General features: G+C 46.2%; 1 protein-coding gene across 1 annotated transcript in view; it reads right to left on the bottom strand.

Annotated features, from left to right (window-relative positions):
- Window positions 1-986: 986 nt before the first annotated feature.
- The window catches only part of GNA14 (G protein subunit alpha 14), a 193,576-nt gene continuing 176,935 nt past the window's right edge, over window positions 987-17,627 (bottom strand). The window contains exons 3-7 of the mRNA XM_065879042.1: window positions 9,256-9,410; window positions 6,545-6,673; window positions 5,017-5,146; window positions 2,331-2,484; window positions 987-1,331 (exon numbers count right to left, since the gene is read on the bottom strand). Of these exons, the coding sequence (XP_065735114.1) occupies window positions 1,141-1,331; window positions 2,331-2,484; window positions 5,017-5,146; window positions 6,545-6,673; window positions 9,256-9,410 (759 nt within the window). The 3' untranslated portion in view covers window positions 987-1,140. The remainder of the gene's footprint in view (window positions 1,332-2,330; window positions 2,485-5,016; window positions 5,147-6,544; window positions 6,674-9,255; window positions 9,411-17,627) is intronic.

Below are 17,627 nucleotides of genomic sequence, written 5' to 3' on the forward strand. Positions count from 1 at the left end.
CTTTTCTCCTGTTAATCTTGTATTACAGGGGTGGGGTCTCAGCCAAGAACCTAGAAGGGTGGAGGTAAAACTAGTTTCCCTCCCCTCTAAGGACATTTAGAAAGTTTCTGAGTTATTAACTATTAAAGTCACAGCATTCTTCTTTTTAGGAGCATAACTATCCATCAATCAACCATGAGCTCAAGGAAACACATTATCCAATGCTAATGGAAAAATGGTATATTCTTAACTGCCTCAGAAAGGCACAGCATACATGGTTCAAACAGCAAATCTGTGGTGGCCATCAGACCTTTGGCAGGGCTTACATTACATTTGTTAAACAGGTTGGGTTTTAAAACTTATTTCATAAGTTTATAAGACCTGGTCATTTACACTGGAATTTATATATATATATATATATATATATATATATATATATATATACACACACACACACACACATTTTTCAGCAACACAACATATATACTATCTAGAGCCCATTTATCTTCTTATGTCAACTTTGGTTCCATAGTGATCAAATTGTGGCAAAACTAAATTAGAGGTACTGATACTGTCATTAATTTGACTTAGAAAGTTAACACAAAGAAGAACCAACTGTTTTTAAAAAAAAGTCTCTGGTTGCATGTTAAAGGTATACTTCAGCATGGAGAGAAAAACACTCAATTACAAGATTTAGTTAAAAAAAGGATAACCCTAGAGAACACTCAATTACAAGATTTAGTTAAAAAAAGGATAACCCTAGAGGTCTCAAAGCATGACCTATAAATTGAGTCCTCTGTTATGTGATTTTTTTTAACGGCTATTCTTACACACACTTCAATTAAAAAAAACAAAATCGTAAATCACAGTGGTTCTTAAAAATTCTATAAAATATCAAATTCAAAAATTACACAAAAACCTTACAGCCTAAAGTCAAGAAAAGAAATGTAAAAACAACTTGGGAATAAAGACTTTGAAAAAGTTTTGCTAAACTCAAATATCTTACAAGCTCCATCACCCATCCCCATCCCTGTGGCCTGCATGATGGACTTGGTGCCACCTCTGGGCTGGGCCGAGTGATGTCAGAAGCACTTACAAATAAAAACACGAGGAGCTTGCAAATCCGGTTTGCTGGCCTGGGTGAGGAGTGGGCAGCAGCTTTCAAACTAGGTTGAATTCCCTCAGGTTTAGCTGTAGAATTGTGTCTTTCACAGCAGCAAACACGAAGCGGATATTCTCTGTGTCTGTAGCGCATGTGAAGTGGGAATAGATGACTTTCTCTTTGTCGGGATTCTGATCTTGATAGAGCTTCAGGATAAAGTCTCTGGCAGCTTTGACATCTTGCTTTGGTCCTAGTCATGAGGGCAGTTAGAGGAATAAAAAAGAAAGATCCCAGCTCACCACCACGTCCTCCCAAAATCATTTTCAATCCACTCTTGTTCTTATTTGGAATCCTCCTTTGAGCCATCTTATCTCTAGAGACTCATTTACCTGGGACACTATTTTTATTACACCTTATTATGAACCTGCAAAAGAGTATTTTAAAGTGTCCCCTGGTATCTAAAAATCATACTTTAAGGAGATTTGTTGAAAAATGACCTAATTTTCTGATTTGGACCACTTTTGAAGAGGTAATTCTTAAGTGAACTAGGAGAGCAAAGAGAAAGAATATGGGGACTAACATAACTAGTCACCCAAGTCTGACTCTAAAGCTTGAGAGCTGTATACTACATGGCAACGTGGTGAATAAAGGGAAAAAGGAGAGTGCTTAAACACTACTTCTCTAAGTATCAATGTCAAACTTGGTAACGTTTCTACACCAGAAATAATTAGCAATAGGGCATAAAGTCTCCTGCCTTGGATAGGTCATATAGATACCTTCAGCGTCTACCCTGCGTCTGGTAAAGGGCTGCCACACTTCACCTTACACATCAGAAGTGCCAGGTGCTCTGACTGGCCCTGGAAGTGCAAAGGTGAGTCAGGCCCAGTCTCTGCCCCCAGGATCTGACTGGGGTGAGAGCTGAAGGCCGAGAGAGAGCAAGGCAAGCCCAGGCCCCCAGGGGAGCATGAGGGGGGGGGTGGACTTCCCAAAGGGGGAAGTGCCTGAGCTGGGTCTCAAAGAACAAAGTGGAGTTAGCAAAGGAGCTGGCAGTGTATTCCAGGCATTGGGAGAGGCGTGTGCGGAGGTGCTGAGGTGAAAACACGCAGTGATTCAACTGGAGCTTCCAATCAGAGGTGGGGAATGGTGAGAAAGTCCATTAGAGGCAGATGAGGGAGGCCCCTACGAGCCATGCTGAGAACTCTGAACTGATGCCAGGGCAGCCAGGTCAGCAAGATGGACACTTACTTACCGGTGTATTCTGGGAAATAGCTAATTAGATGAGAGTACATGATTTTCTCTTCCAAAAGATCCTTCTTGTTTAAAAACAAAATCACCGATGAGTTCAGAAACCAGGGGTAGGTGATGATGGTTTTAAATAGGGCTTTGCTTTCCTCCATGCGGTTCTAAGTGAAAAACAAGAGACTTAGGATAAATTAGAAAGAAAAGCAACGGTTCGGGAACAACATACCAAATCACTGGCTCCACCCATCTGTCCTCCTCTTACCCAGCCGCCGTCTCCAGGTCGCTGCCCCTGCTGAGGCTGCTGAGCAAGGGGGGTCTCCGGCCGCTATTTCCCTGGTCCCCACCCTCTCATTAATCACCCCCTTCGGGATCTCCTCTCCTGTAGCACCCAAACTCTTCTCTGACCCCAAAACACATAAGGATATAAGAAAGGCTTCTGTGCAACTTGGAAAAAGAAGGTTCAAACCCATAGTTGATGGAAGTTTTCTGTGTAGAACTACTGGGATTACCAAGTGGGGGCAGTTCAGAGATGCAGACCGACCTGAGACACACTTTAATTGGGTGTGGGCTTCCAGGCTGGGTGTCGGGAGGCCGGTGACAATGAGAGGAAGGAAGGCTCTTCCGGCAGGGCCACCGCCCTTAGGAATGCTGGACGCTGGCAGAGAAGGGAACTAACGCTCCTGAGCAGCTGCCCTGCACCATGCTTGACACGTGTGTAACACAAGCGAGCTCCCCAAGGGGGACGTGTCCCCGTTTTATAGGTGAGCATACTATCGTTCACAAAATTTAAGTACTTTTCCAAGACTGTATAATAAATAGTACAATCTAGTGGAAGCTATGTAGAAGGACAGTAGTCATTTCTGGCCGTTAGACACTGGCAAGAAAATATTAAGTGATCCTAACTTATGGGGAGCAGACAGGGCACATACAAATCTTACCTGGTGACAAATAATTGTTCTGGCTAGCATTCCGCTCTCAAGTATTTCTAAGAGGAAAGAAACACTTTCCTTCCTTCCTTTAGACTGAGAAACACGAAAGCCCAGTGCACCGGCTCCAGAGGGACACGCCCTAAATTTCTGTTCCTACAACTCCCAACTCCTGGGCCCATTATCCTACTCAGTACGTTTCTGGAGATCAATTCTGGGATTTACTACCAGAAAGGTAACATCTCACTTGTTTTTAAAGCTTCTTTAAAATTTATTATAATCTTACCAATAATGATCTCCAAGGAAATACAACATATGAAAAAACAATTCCTATACGGCATAGTGCGTGGATGCAACACACATCTACAACTAGGATGGAAAAGTCTGGAGTGGCAACCTAGGATTTTTCAGAGAGGAGAAAATATTTAATTTCTAGGCACATCAGGGTAAGGTACTTACCCCTGGCGCAGCTGACGAATCCTTTGAGTTTCCCGAGAAATGTCCTAGGTAATTCCTGAGACAGATCTGGAGCTAATTTTTCATATTGGTAACTCAATACCTTCACTTTTTTAAAAAAATCTCTCCACTGGAAGAGCTGGGCAGCCGCCAAGATCTCTGTTCTTCTTTGCATAGTGACACCAGTAAATGGGCTAATCCTCCACTAATAAGCTAATGGAACTGTGCTCCTCAGAGAAATGTCTGCTCTCAATAAATACCAGATAGAATCTGTTCATAATCATGGCCTAATCCTGGAAATAATTCTTTATTGATTTACTTTCATGCCCTACAAGCAAGAGATATTTCTGTTGTAAAAGGTCAAGAGGTCTTGTGCAAAGGGTCAGGGAAAAGACAATGGTTATCACACAGAAAATACCCCCAACCTCACAAAGAAGTGACTGCGATGGTTCCCCTCACTTTCCAGGCAGATCTAGCTAACGGAGTTCACCCAGCCAGCGTCATGGCCACTCTGCAGAGGACACTGAATGCCTGACTGGGGTGGATCAGTCCCAGCTGCCCTGAGCAAGTCCCTTCCAGGGAAAGCAAAGGGCAGATGCTATCCCAGGCGGGCCCAGGACAGCTCCAAGCATATGGCAACACTCCCCATGCCACCTCAGCTAGGGACCTAATTTGGGAGGGCCATGGGCCATGGAGGCTGGGAAGCCTGTTCTCAGATGAAGTTTATTAGAAATAGTGTTGTTCAACTTTGGCTGTATATTAACATCCCCAGGGGGCTTAGTGAAGATACCCCCAACTCAAAACCAGGAAATAGGAATGTCTACTATAGGGTCCTAAAGATTCTTTTTTTTTTTTTTTTTTTTTTTTAATATGCAGCCAAGGCTGAGACCCATGGTTTTGAGTGGCTCTACCCTTTGTAGTACATTAGATTAGACCCCCAAGCTCAGGCCACACACAGCACCAATTAAATTAATCTCTGGGGTTGGCCCCAGCCGCCAGGTTTTGCGTTAAGGTCCCTTGGGGATTTTAGTGTATACCTGAGTTTAAGAACCAGGATTCTAGGTTAGTGATTCTCAAATCACCTGGGATCTTAAAGATCCTGATTTATTCGGTCTGGGTTGATTCAGAAGGTGTGCATTTCTAACAAGCACCCAGGTGACGCCTGTGCTGTCAGCCCACAGACTTCACTTTGCAGAGCGAGGCGATTTAACCTAAGGGATAGGGTCTAATGCCAGAGCTGGCTGGCTTCTTGCAAACGGCAGAAATAGGTTTCTGTCTTCCGCAGCTAACTGAATTCCTCACCCAGCATACCTCATTGTCACACTCAGCCAGGACCTGGTCGTATTCACTCAGAGCGACCAAGAAAATAATGGAGGTGACACTCTCAAAGCAGTGAATCCATTTCCGTCTTTCAGATCGTTGGCCACCAACATCCACCATCCTGTTCAACAGAAACATATGACTCTTTGGAGGAAAGGACATGGAAATCACACTCTTTAGGGTCCTCAGTAATTTTTAAGAATAAAAAGGGATCCTAAGATTAAAATGTTTGAGCACTGCTACTTTAGGCAATGAGGAACCACTGGATGTTTCCTAGCAAAGGAGGCACAGAATGTAAGTGAAGTTACTAAAGATGTGTGCCGAGGTCACTCGGGTGGAGCCTGCTTGGAGACACTGGTTAGGAAAGCTGCTGCAATAGTCCCGGCAGAAAGCTCAAGCATCCACTTGGGCATTGCCCTAACCACCAGAGAGTGCCAGGACACCAGACACAAAAGAGTAGAAATGCAGGCAGGCAGGCAGGCAGGCAGGCAGGCTTCAGGACCACTGGGCTTCCTTCCAGCCCTCCCCCTTCTTGTTTCACTGGCTCCTCCAGTTAATCTACAAATCCTTTCTGCATTAGCTGGGTGCCACCAGTTTATGGAAATGAGTCCAAGGCGCCTCTCTAGAGTAGAAAAGCATGTACTTCACGAGTGCTGGGCCCTGTCTAAAGGGATGGCTGCTACACCACTGCAGCTGGACAAAGACGCAGCCTCGCTATTGGACCAGATCCTCCAACGTTTCAAGAGAAACCATCCCCCACCTTACCAAGAGGTAGCAAATGTTTCCAGCAAAATAGCCCAATCTTTATAAATATTGGCTCAAAAATGTTTTTAAACGTCAAGTGGGCTAAAGAGAATACATCTGTGGACCAGAGTCAGGTTTTGGAAGCTGCAAGCAGCAGCTGATTCTGAAAAGGTTTGGATAAATTTATGGGCACGCAGGCATAGGGCATGTGCTTGCAGAGATGCAGAATATCAAGGGGCTCGATCAGAGGGCTCCCCCGACATGACAGTGCTCCAGAAGCACTGAGATGCAGGTGGGGTACAGACAGGACCTGGACACGGCAGGACTGTACTTACGCTGTCTCAACTAGACAAGCGTGTGTAACAATTATTAGGAGGAACAAGGGAACTAACAGATATAAAAGTCCCTTGAAATCTGCAGTGATAAATCTTGGAGAAGAGAATAGAAGGGAAGAGAAATATTCAACAGTATCTTCACTCTGTGGGTTACAGAAATATACATTGTGTGTGTGTGTGTGTGTGTGTGTTTTACACATAAGAATCATTCCAGACATCAGTAGGGAGTCTCTTCTTCTCTAAGGGGAATAGAAAGGTGGTTTTCTCTCCACTGTAGGACTTAAGACCAACCACAATTCTAAATACCCTGTGATGGAGAGAGGGCCAATATTGCCTTAAGAGATGGAAGCCCTTTTAGCAATAACACATTTAAGACTCCATTTGGGGACTTCCAAGCCTGGACAGATTCTTAACGGACCATGTCAGGGTGACAGACGTACCGAAAGATGATGTTTTCCAAATCAAATGGGTACTCAATGATGCCGGTTGTGGGCACTCGGACACGAAGCACGTCTTGCTGCGTTGGCACGAACGATGGCATGGCGATCCGGTCAATGTCCGTCAGGTAACTGATGTTAGAGAACAAGATGCTGAGAAGGGAGAAATGCCCCTCCAGGGAAGTCACCCCAACTCACAGTGACCCTACTCAGATTCACGGATTCATCAGTGACTTTCGTGAGAGCCAACACTCCAGCCCTCCTACAACTGTGTGGAGAGACTATGGATCAGAAGCCTTCGTGAGCCTTCTGGGAAATGTGCAGATCTCGCCTCTCTTCCTGCTGGTTCTCAGCTCCGTCACTCTGGCCAGTGAGGGAGCCAGCGGGGCCACAGGAGGAGGAGATTGGAACAGGCCCTCTGACGTCTCACATGTCCTCCTCTCCCCAAAGGTCCTTCTCCCTCCCACACGCCCTCATCCAAGAACATTACAGAATGTAGATGCTGTTCTTGGACACCTGGCTCAATGAGTTAGTCCAATGGGAAGTCCTCTCAAAATGAGAAAAAGTTCCTTGTTACACTGGGAAACTGAACACCTAAAATAACCCAAAGCTTGTCTTGGATTATTTTTGGCCAAATATTAAAGCCCTAAGCTTAAGACATGTCACTTTTTCTGTGGTAAAACAAGAGGACACTACTTTTTTTTTAATCTTAAGGCCTTTTAAAGAGGCACTTTTGCATAAATAGCTGAGGCCCTGGCCAATGACGGCGTTGGTGACTTGGAGCCCCCTGCAAAGAGAGGTGGCCCCGCCTTCTCCCCCCTAACCCCCTCCACCCCTCACCTACCCCCTTACAGGCAGAGCTCACCTAGGTCTGCTGGCGCTGAACATGTGGCCTCAAGGGGAGCCAAGAGGTAACAGGCAAACCCTATTCCTGTGCAGCCCTCAGCGCAGGAAGCAAACCACTGGGTCAGCCTTCTGTGACCCACACCCCCATGCATGGCCCCAGGGCTTATCGTCATGGACTTCCGTTTGTGATATTTTGATTTACACCTGTCTCGTTCCACTGGACTGTATGTTCCTTCAGGGCAGAGAGCACCAGTTGTACCTGTAGCCCTTACCTCAGTGCCTGGCACACAGCAGAGACACATCACATTTTTGTGAAATGAATACCTGTCCAAATAAGCAGACAGTACCAGCAGAGTGGATGACAACCACTGACCTGGACCAAGGAAGTGCCCAAGTGCCTGGGGTCTCGCCGGTTCCAAAGGCAGGGCACTGTCCGGGTCTGTGAGTGCCGTTTTCTCTATCGTTGCAGCTCTGTCCACCACCCTAGCCACTCCCCACATTCTTCTCAGTGGACTTGCCCCAGTTTTCAGGGCTCCACTGAGTTCTACAGCAGGCCCAGTGGCTCTTTTCCGAGTTGATCTACATCAAGAGCCCCAGCCACTCCCCAGGGCCTTCACAGAAGCAAATGACACAGGCTGTCCCAGGGAAGGGCCAGGGATGCCTTGGCTGACTTGGAACCGTCCCTGGCTCCCCAGCTGTCAAAGGCAGTCTGCCCTCCTCCTGGGGACACGGCCTTCCTTCCTGCGAGCTGTCTTCTGTGCTGATCCAACCACGTATCAGGGCTTATTTTACTTCCTTTTCCTCCTTTGCTGCTGTGCTGGACCTAAATGTTCCTCTACTCAGATTGGTTGTGCTAACCTGGATTAATGTCACTCAACACTCAGCCTGGGACAAATGCCAAAGGGAGGCTAGTGAAACTGAGGAGGTGAGATTCTGGTTTCCTTTCCTGCCCGCTGGCTTATCCAGATGATGGGTGAATTACCCACCCACACCAGCTCGAAGGGCAATGACAGTACCTGAAGAGAAGGGGATGGGTCAGGGGAAAGGATTCCAGGGCCTTCAGAGGGCGGAAATGACGCAGGGCAAGAGGGAAGGAGCTGAGATGCAGAAGCAGGAATCCTCACCCCTTCAAGAAGGACCATGACAACTATTTGCCCAGTGATCTGGCTGATGGAAGCACTGCCTTAGGAAATTCTTAATAAAATCAAACCCTGTGATCTCCGTCGGAGAGTGTGCACGCAATGGATTACTGATTTAAAACTAGAGCCTTATGGATCCCAAATATAATATGTAGGCAAACAAAGGGCTCCCGGACTGAGCTTTCTCCATGGCTGGGCCCGCAGAGCCTATCTCGCCCACTAGAGGGCAGCACCAGATCAGCCACTGACGGGTGTATTGCACTGCGCTTCTAAACTCTGATTTTAGATTTTAGGGCAATTGGACCTGCTGTCTACTGATCAGGAACCCAGAAGGCAGAGGGATATGGAGACGGGGAAGTAGAAGCCAGAAGCAGACGTAGTCCTGGTTTAAATCAGATCGTTTCAGCACCCCAAATGAGATCGGTCCCACCAAGGGAAGCCCACATTTGACTTACCCTCTCACTGAAAAGGACAGAGGCTTAGAACTTGACGAGGAAAGGTGGATATGGGCAGGGAGAGCTATCTGGGGCTCCACAGGGGGACTGAAGATTTCAGGAGGTGGGAAGAGAGGCAACTGAAAGTAAGAGTGGGTTACAGACGAGCAGAAGGGAGGTAGTGTGGCCCCCGGGTGCCTCATTTTAGCAAGTAGCTCATTTCTCCCCCCTTGAAGCGTGGCCATGCTTGCCTGAAAGCACCCTGGGTGGCCACAGCCTGGGGCTCTGTACTCACTATCTGGCAGAGTCTGACAGCTGGTATTCCCTCCTCCTGTCATAACATTCCTGGATTCCCGGGTCCTGCCAGAGCTGCTTGATGGCCTCCACCTGGTCCCTGGAGAGAGCGGAGACCTTGTCTACGTCCACTTCTCTGATCAGCTGGGCATTTTCCTGCTCAAAGGAAAAGAGAACCTTTCATTAGGCAAAGGAAAGGAAGCCAACATATTGATGACTTGGGGACAAGACCTGCCCTGGTCCGTGGATTAGGGAAGATGTCCCTAGATGCTAGGGTGTGGTGGGTGCTCTCCAGAAGAGCTGCTCACAGCCAAGCCACTCAGTTGCAGCCTCATTGGGTAGCGATGATGTGGCTGCTTAACTCAGTGGAGAGCGCCAGAGAAGGCCCAAGACCTGTGGCCTTCGGTCCCAGCAGTACCCCGGGGGCCAGTGTCACCAGCATTCGACACCCAGTTGTGAACAGAGAAACACGGGAACGATTGATCATCATTGATTATCATCGTACTAACAAACATTACTTCCTCACTAACATGCAACTCATTTTGAATACGTGTGTAGCCAATGGAATAATTTAAAAGTAACATTTTTGTTGGTGGCATACCAAGGGTGGGGTAAGCGGGTCCACCCCAGTGCAGGAAATAAAGGAGTGTGTCATCTTCAGATCATTGAAAAATACCACCACCACCAATCATCAGGCGGCTTTCTTTCTCTTCCTTTATTTTTTAAAAGATGTTTTAATAGACTTTACTTTGTAGAGCAGTTTTAAGTTAAGAGCAAAACAGAGAGGAAAGTACAGAGAGTTCTCATACAGTCTGCTTTTTATTATCAGCATCACTAATAAAACTCTTTCCCACTGGGTGGACCACACCCAGCGGAACCCTCACACCATGCCACTGACTGCTCTAATATTATGTTTACTATTCCATCACTAAATTATTATTGCTCTAATACTACTGCTTTATTCCAGTAACTGTTAAGATCATTATTGCTGTAATTATTACTGTTACAGCAGTTATCGTTTATTACCCACTTGATAAGTGCTCAAGGCTCTACATATATTACCTCATCAACAGAAGGCAAGCCAGAGGCCAGAAATCTTTCCAGACCTTAGCAAATAGAAATGATAAGACTGGCCTGTATCCGCAACACATCCTTGTGTTGGCCCCGGAGACTCAGCATCCGATCCCTGGCTGCAAGTTGCAGCAAACAAGAGGATCCTGCTGAGGGAGACAGGAGCCCGGCCTCGTCTTCCCTCTCCCATCTTGCTGTATCTCACGGCAATTACATCACGCACTGGCAGCTGTGAGTCAGCAAAGCAACCTTTGGCAGCTCTGATCTCCTGCACCCCTTGAAAAGTCACTCTCATCTCGCATTTCTCATCATGAAACCCAACAGACGGTTGGAGGAAAGGGAGATCTTAATAGATTCACTTGACTCAGGGAAAAACCAAGGGCTGTGATTCAATCAACACGACTTTGCCCTACATCCATCAAGAGGGAGTACAGACTCTTCCCCTAGGCTGTGGGATCCTCAGGCAGGTAGAGGATCTTTGCAGAGTCTCAAACAAGGTCTAGGCAGTATGGGTTAGTGGCAAGTGCCTGGGCGGGGAATCAGGACCCTGAATTCTAAGTAGTTCAGTCGGGACTTTTAAGGAACCCAATAGGTTCCCTGCCTCAGCATGGTCATTTGTAAGAGGAGTCAGTGATTTTCAATGGGAACCTGATTTATAAAGTATCACCCAAATGTAAGCAGATCTTACCTTATTATTGCAATAGATGCCTAATAAATATTTCTTGTTTGCCAAAACAGGACACAGTGACAGCCCTTACACCAGGACTTCTAATCCTGCCCAGTGGTGCATTTTGTGCCGTGTGCCCTATTGTTAGCCAGAGAGAACAATAAATGGAGAACGTGGACAGTGTCTCAATGTAGCAGGAGAGCTGTCTCCCGCTTCCTCCCCTCCTCCCGCCACTCTCCCACCTCCCAAATATGGTCAGAGGGTCTCCACTGGAGGATGAGGATGACAGAGCTTCCCAGGATACCCCATCTGGCCACACCAGGCGTGGTGAGGGCGCTGACCTGGGCGTAGCTCTAAATTATCTGTTTTCCCGTCTTCGTGACAAGTCAGGAAATGCCACAAGGGCAGAGCCAATGTCTTACTTATCCTTACATCCCAGAACCTCATGCAGTGCCTGGCAAATAACAGGTGGCCTCTATGGATGCAGGTGCCCAATAAACATCTGTGGTGCACATAAAACTGTATCTCTCTAACAGATGGATAACCATGGGAAAATAACAGTGAAAGAACACTAGAGCAGGATGATGGAAGCCTGTGCCAGGCACGGTGGGAACACAGAGGAGCTGGGAGACGGAAAAGCCTCCCTAGTGGAGGAAAGGCTCCGGTGACTCTTGGCCAATTGGTCTTAACCACTCTGCCCCTGGTACGGTCAGCATCTTTGCTTGTTGCTTGTCAGCAACACAAGGCAGGCCTCTTGTGTTGCTTTTCTACACGTAACTGTTAAAGTCAGCTTACCTGCTGAGAGGTAGCCCTGTGAGAATCATCAGCGATGTTACAAATATTTCTACCTCTCCTCCTCACAAAGGCAATGAAGTACTGTACTCTGTGATGAAGGACACGTAAGTGGAAGCAACATCTGTCTCTTTTAGGAAGAAACTTTAAAGAACCAGTGAGTAATTCACCACATTGCCTTTTGTCTACTGTGGTGATTACCATGGGATAAGATGGACACACCATACTGCATATGGAGCATGAGTGAGAAATCAACTTTAATTAAGTAATCTACACTTTGGGGGAAGTTTGTTACTGCAGCATAACCCACTCTATCCTGACTGATACATGTTGCAATGGATAAACCCAGTGTTTGGCTCTTCCAGTAGATAGAAAAAGTGGATCCCAGTGAGATATTAGAGAGGAATACAGGCTTCTACATAGGCTTCTTGGGGGAGAGGTGGAATTTGGGGAAAAGACATAGACCTGGGATTTCAGGTAACCAGGGGAATTCAGCCAGGTGAGAAAAACATACTGTCTGTTCAGACCAGCGAGGGGATTTGGGTGGAATCCTGCTTGAAAGAAGAGGAGAACAGAGGCTCCTTAAGGACCCAACAATTGGGACTTTGGTTTCAAACAGACTAGACTTAAGGCGGCCGGAAGGATTCCAAGTCTAGAGGTCTCCTGTCCGTCTTTGGCTGCTCCTGGTTAGCTCTCCCGCCTGTCTGGTTCAATTTTTTTTTTAATTAATTAATTTATGTTTGGCTGTGTTGCGTCTTTGTTTCTGTGCAAGGGCTTTCTCTAGTTGAGGCGAGCGGGGGCCACTCTTCATTGCAGTGCGTGGGCCTCTCACTGTCGTGGCCTCTCTTGTTGTGGAGCACAGGCTCCAGACGCGCAGGCTCAGTAGTTGTGACTCATGGGCCCAGTTGCTCCGTGGCACGTGGGATCTTCCCAGACCGGGGCTTGAACCCGTGTCCCCTGCATCGGCAGGCAGACTCTCAACCACCGCGCCACTAGGGAAGCCCTGGATCCGTTTTTTTTAAACATCTTATTTTGAAATAATTTAAGACTTGGGAAAAGGTGGGGAACATGGTACAAAGAGTTCATCGCTGCCTTTCCAGATTTGCCCAAATGTTCATAATTTCCTACCCTGCTTCATCATTCTCCCCACTCCCTCCACATGTGTTCGCACACACCCACACCTGCACACATAACTCACACATATATTCTTCTCTGGAAATATCTGAAGGGAAACTGCAGACACAATGCCTCTTTATCTCTAAAGACTTCAGTGTTATTTCCTAAAAACAGACATATAGAACTTCCCTGGTGGCGCAGTGGTTAAGAGTCCGCCTGCCAACGCAGGGGACACGGGTTCGAGCCCTGGTCCGGGAAGATCCCACATGCTGCAGAGCAACTAAGCCCGTGTACCACAACTACTGGGCCCGCATGCCACAACTGCTGAGCCCGTGTGCCTAGAGCCCGTGCTCTGCAACAAGAGAAGCCACGGCAGTGAGAAGCCCGCGCACCACAGGGGAGAGTAGCCCCTGCTCGCCGCAACTAGGGAAAGCCTGTGCACAGCAACGAAGACCCAACGCAGCCAAAAATAAATCAAATTTTTGAAAAAAACAAACATATATAATCATATATAAAGGTCAAAATCAGGAAACTAACACTGACACAATACTGTAGTCTACTCCTCAGACCTATCCAAAGTTTGACAGTTGTCCCATAAAGGTCCTTTATCTGCCCAATCTAGGCTCACATATTGCATTTGGTTGTCTCTTTCGTCTCCATCTATCTGGAAAGGCTCTGCAGTCAGAGGAGCCGTTTGTGTTACTCTGATCAAGAATGGCCTGACAAGGATGTGTTCTTTAGTCACGAGTCATCGCAAGGATGGCTGGTGGAGAGAGTGGCACAGCCGAGCCCCCAGAGTGTGTTCCAGGGGCAAATATTACAAAGGGCAGAGAGGAATGAGGAAGAGGGTGACCTGGTTTTTAAATAAATTGTACTGAAATATGAGGTGAAAGACTTCTACACGTTAACAATGTGTGTTTTTAAAAAGCGGGGTTTTGTGCAGATTTCCCTCTGACTTGGCTAAATAGTTTCATACACAGAGTATGCGCGTTTTTATCGTTATGTTCAAACCACTTCTACAGTGCACACCGTCTGAGAGCAGGGAGTCCTTATATAATGGGGAAAATTTTGTGTCAGGTAGTTGGGCTTTTTCATCTCCTGGAAGGAGAGAAGAAATGTTCTAAGAGGATCAGATTGAGGGAAATGTTATGATTTGGGCAGGGGACAGGCTGAGTCTGAGGGGGCTGACATCTAAGTGGAGAAATCCAGGAAGCAGATGAATAAAATGGGTCTGTAGTTCATGGAAAGGTCCTCGGCTAGAGGAGCGTGTTGAACTGAAACTGCCTAACTCATATATTTCTTTGAAAAGAAAAATCACAAAGCAGTAAATATTACTGGAGCAAACTGAGCAGATGCAGAAACACAAACAGTTTCTCAAACACTGAGCTCACATCTGGCTTTTCCTCTCTTCCTTTCTCAGACAAAAGCACCATTTTCACTGCTCTGAAGAAAGAAGAACACAGAAACCAGATGTCCTACATGTGTGTTTCACTCAGTAATTCCCAGGGTGACAGTGGAAGGAGCTGCTTTTGAAGTGTCGCCTTGCTGGCTTCACACTTGGATCCCCGGCCGCTTGGGTGACAGTCGCTTTCTGGCCCAGCCAGCCCCTCTGGCTGGAATCCAGGGCCCGGTGGGCAGCCCCATTCTCCACCAGGTCCTCACAGGGGGAGCCCCTACACCATTAACCGCCCAGCACTGCAGGGCCCAGAGCCTTCTCACTGACTAGGGGAGACTGTTCCCTAGTCAGAAGCCAGAGTTCCTGTTCTTTCATCAGATACTTAATCATTTTCGTTAAAACCTTTATTCATTAACATATTCTAGATAATAAAAGCCTAATTTAATACTATTTCAAGTGTCTACTATCATATGCAGTACCTCAAAAGCTTTGTAAAAAACAAATGAGATTAAAATAAGATTAAAAATGAAAGTTCCCCGTAACATAATATTTCTGACTTTCATACAATCACTCCTCCTTGTTTTAACATCTACATCAAGATCCAGAACTACACTACATATTCTATCAAACTAAAATTAGGAAGTAAAATTTCAGTGCTCCGGGCTTCCCTGGTGGCGCAGTGGTTGAGAGTCCGCCTGCCGATGCAGGGGACACGGGTTCGTGCCCCGGTCCGGGAAGATCCCACGTGCCACGGAGCGGCTGGGCCCGTGAGCCATGGCCGCTGAGCCTGCGCGTCCGGAACCTGTGCTCCGCAACGGGAGAGGCCACAACAGAGAGAGGCCCGCGTACCGCAAAAAAACAAAACAAAACAAAATTTCAGTGCTCCATAACGATCAGCTTTGAAAGCATCTCAAAAATTGCATTATAAAGAAAATGCTGGTAAACTATGCTAGAGAAAGGAATGTTTTCTATAAAAAACAAGGAACTTCTGCTTCTGGTAAAGGAAGACTAGGACATTTAGATCAACTCTTCCACTAAGGACAGCTAGAGATGGTGGACAAAATATTTTCAAAAGTATGCTCAAGAATAATCAGGAAACTAATGAACAAGTAAGTAATTGCTGGCCAGAGTGTAGGGTAGGATGGCATCCAAGGAGTTGAACCAGCATTTGGGAAACCTTTCTCCCTGGGGCTTATTCTTGTTCTAGAAGGAGCAGTGTGAGGTTGAACAGCTCCTTTTTCAATATTACAGGACGAGGGAAAGTTAGCAAGAGCAAAAGGCCCTTAGAAGCCCTCTGGCTCCGGGTTGGGATCCAAGGGGTAGCTCTTAGTGACCTGCAACTCAGCTTGGAATCACCACAATATCAGAAATTGAGTATCCCCAGACACCTGGCAGAAGAAAAGAAAGTTTCTTTTTGAAGCTTGGAAGATTGCATCTTCCTTACCCTCAAATTATTTTTTCATGTGTATCCAGCACACTAACAAAAAGAACCAAGCATAAGAAGATAAGACAACTCCAAAAAAGAGGTGACAAGTAAAAAGATGCTAAAAGATATACCACGCAAACAGTAACCCAGAGGAAGGAGGAATCTATTATCATAAAAATAGACCTTAAGGTTTATTTGTTAATTATACCTCAGTAAAGCTGGGAGGAAAAAGTAGACTTTAAGGTTAAAAGTATAACTGGAGATAGAGATATTTCAAATGACAAAAAGGTTCGGAAAGACATAACAGTTCTAAAGTTCTATGCAGCTAATAACATAGGCTTAAAATATAAATATAAGAAAAAAATCTCTAAGATCTAAATGGTGAAATGGACAAATCTTCATCTTACAGGAAACTGAAACATACCTCTCTCAGTAACTGACAGAATAAACAAAAAATTCAGTAAAGATATACACAATTCAAACATAATCAGCAAATTGGACTTTATGGACACATGTAGAGCCCTATATTCCAAATAACTAGAATATATACTTTTTTTCAAGCACACCAAGAATAGTTACAAAAATGACCATTAATTTGAGATTTCACATTTTCAAAAACTGGTTTTCCAGCTTCTTTTGATCACTTTCTAATTCCCGTTTCTTTAGCAACTCTTGGCTCCAGCAGGGATGCCACCATTGCCACCAGCCCAGCCGACCCACTGTGCAGGCATTTGAATATTTAACCACTGTTCTGAAGCTACCTAGATTTCTCCTCAGAGAAAGGCAATCTTCCACCACACTCAGAATGGGAAGGAAGCTTTTCTAACCCAATTCAAGATTCAAAAGAAATCTTTATTTCTACTCCAATCTTTGTCCTCCTCTTTCTCCTTATCTTTTCTCCAACAAAAATAAATAACACAATTCACTGGCCACAAAGTGTTGGCATGAAAAGCCAAGTTACTTTATTTTTTCCTGTCAGTCAAAATTTCAGTGGGTTTAACTTAAAAGGCTCTTTCCAAAGAGTCCTGCCATAAATTACTTTGGCACAAACATCGAAAGCTACAATGAGTGTTAATAACGCAGCTGAGAGATAGAATCTTTGGCCTTACACTGTGTCAACTTGGCGAAGCACACTCCCTTCCCTGTATGACTCTGGGTTAGGATCTGCTACAAGAGAAATTTGAAAGGGATCTGGGAGTCGGGGGAGAAACAGCGGCCGTCGTGCTCTGAAGGTCAGAGCTCTGCTTTAGTACAAATGCACGCGCGCATACACACACACACACACACACACACACACACACATTGTGACTGGTCTTCTGGTCAACCTCACTGATGGGGGGGGTGCAGCAGCTGGGCCTCAGCACCCCTAGCTCCCACTTGGACCTTCTCCTTCAACTTCTCCACATCCTGGGGCAGACATACATGCAGGTCCACAGCAAAGGATGCCAGTTTCTGCTGCAAGTCACCTGCACTGTCAACGCGGAGATGTGAGAGGCAGATGCAGGGTTCCACTTAGTCCCCAAGGGGTCCATTCGCCTTCATGGGTTCCCGTCTGTCTCTGTAGGTTCCAGTTTGCCTTTGCTCTGGCTCCTTCATATCCAGCTTTTCTCCCCGACTACCAGCCCTGCTGCCCAAACACCAGATATGCAGAGGCAGTTCCAACGTCTTCTTCACGGCTCCAACAGCTACATTCAATGCAATCCCTAAAACGAATCCATTATTCCACATCGCTTTGAGTGACTGACTTCCTGATCAAATCAGGAATCTTCCATGCTGGTCCATTCAATTCTCTTTAGGGGCAAAATACCCTATAACCGTAGGTCTAGGTGATGGTAACAGTTTAGGCCTCAGCTGGGGTGACCGAAATGGACCGAAACTCAGCGAGGCACTCGCAGCCAGACTCCA

The sequence above is a fragment of the Phocoena phocoena genome, chromosome 6 (assembly GCF_963924675.1).
Source record: "Phocoena phocoena chromosome 6, mPhoPho1.1, whole genome shotgun sequence".
NCBI classification, from domain to species: domain Eukaryota; kingdom Metazoa; phylum Chordata; class Mammalia; order Artiodactyla; family Phocoenidae; genus Phocoena; species Phocoena phocoena.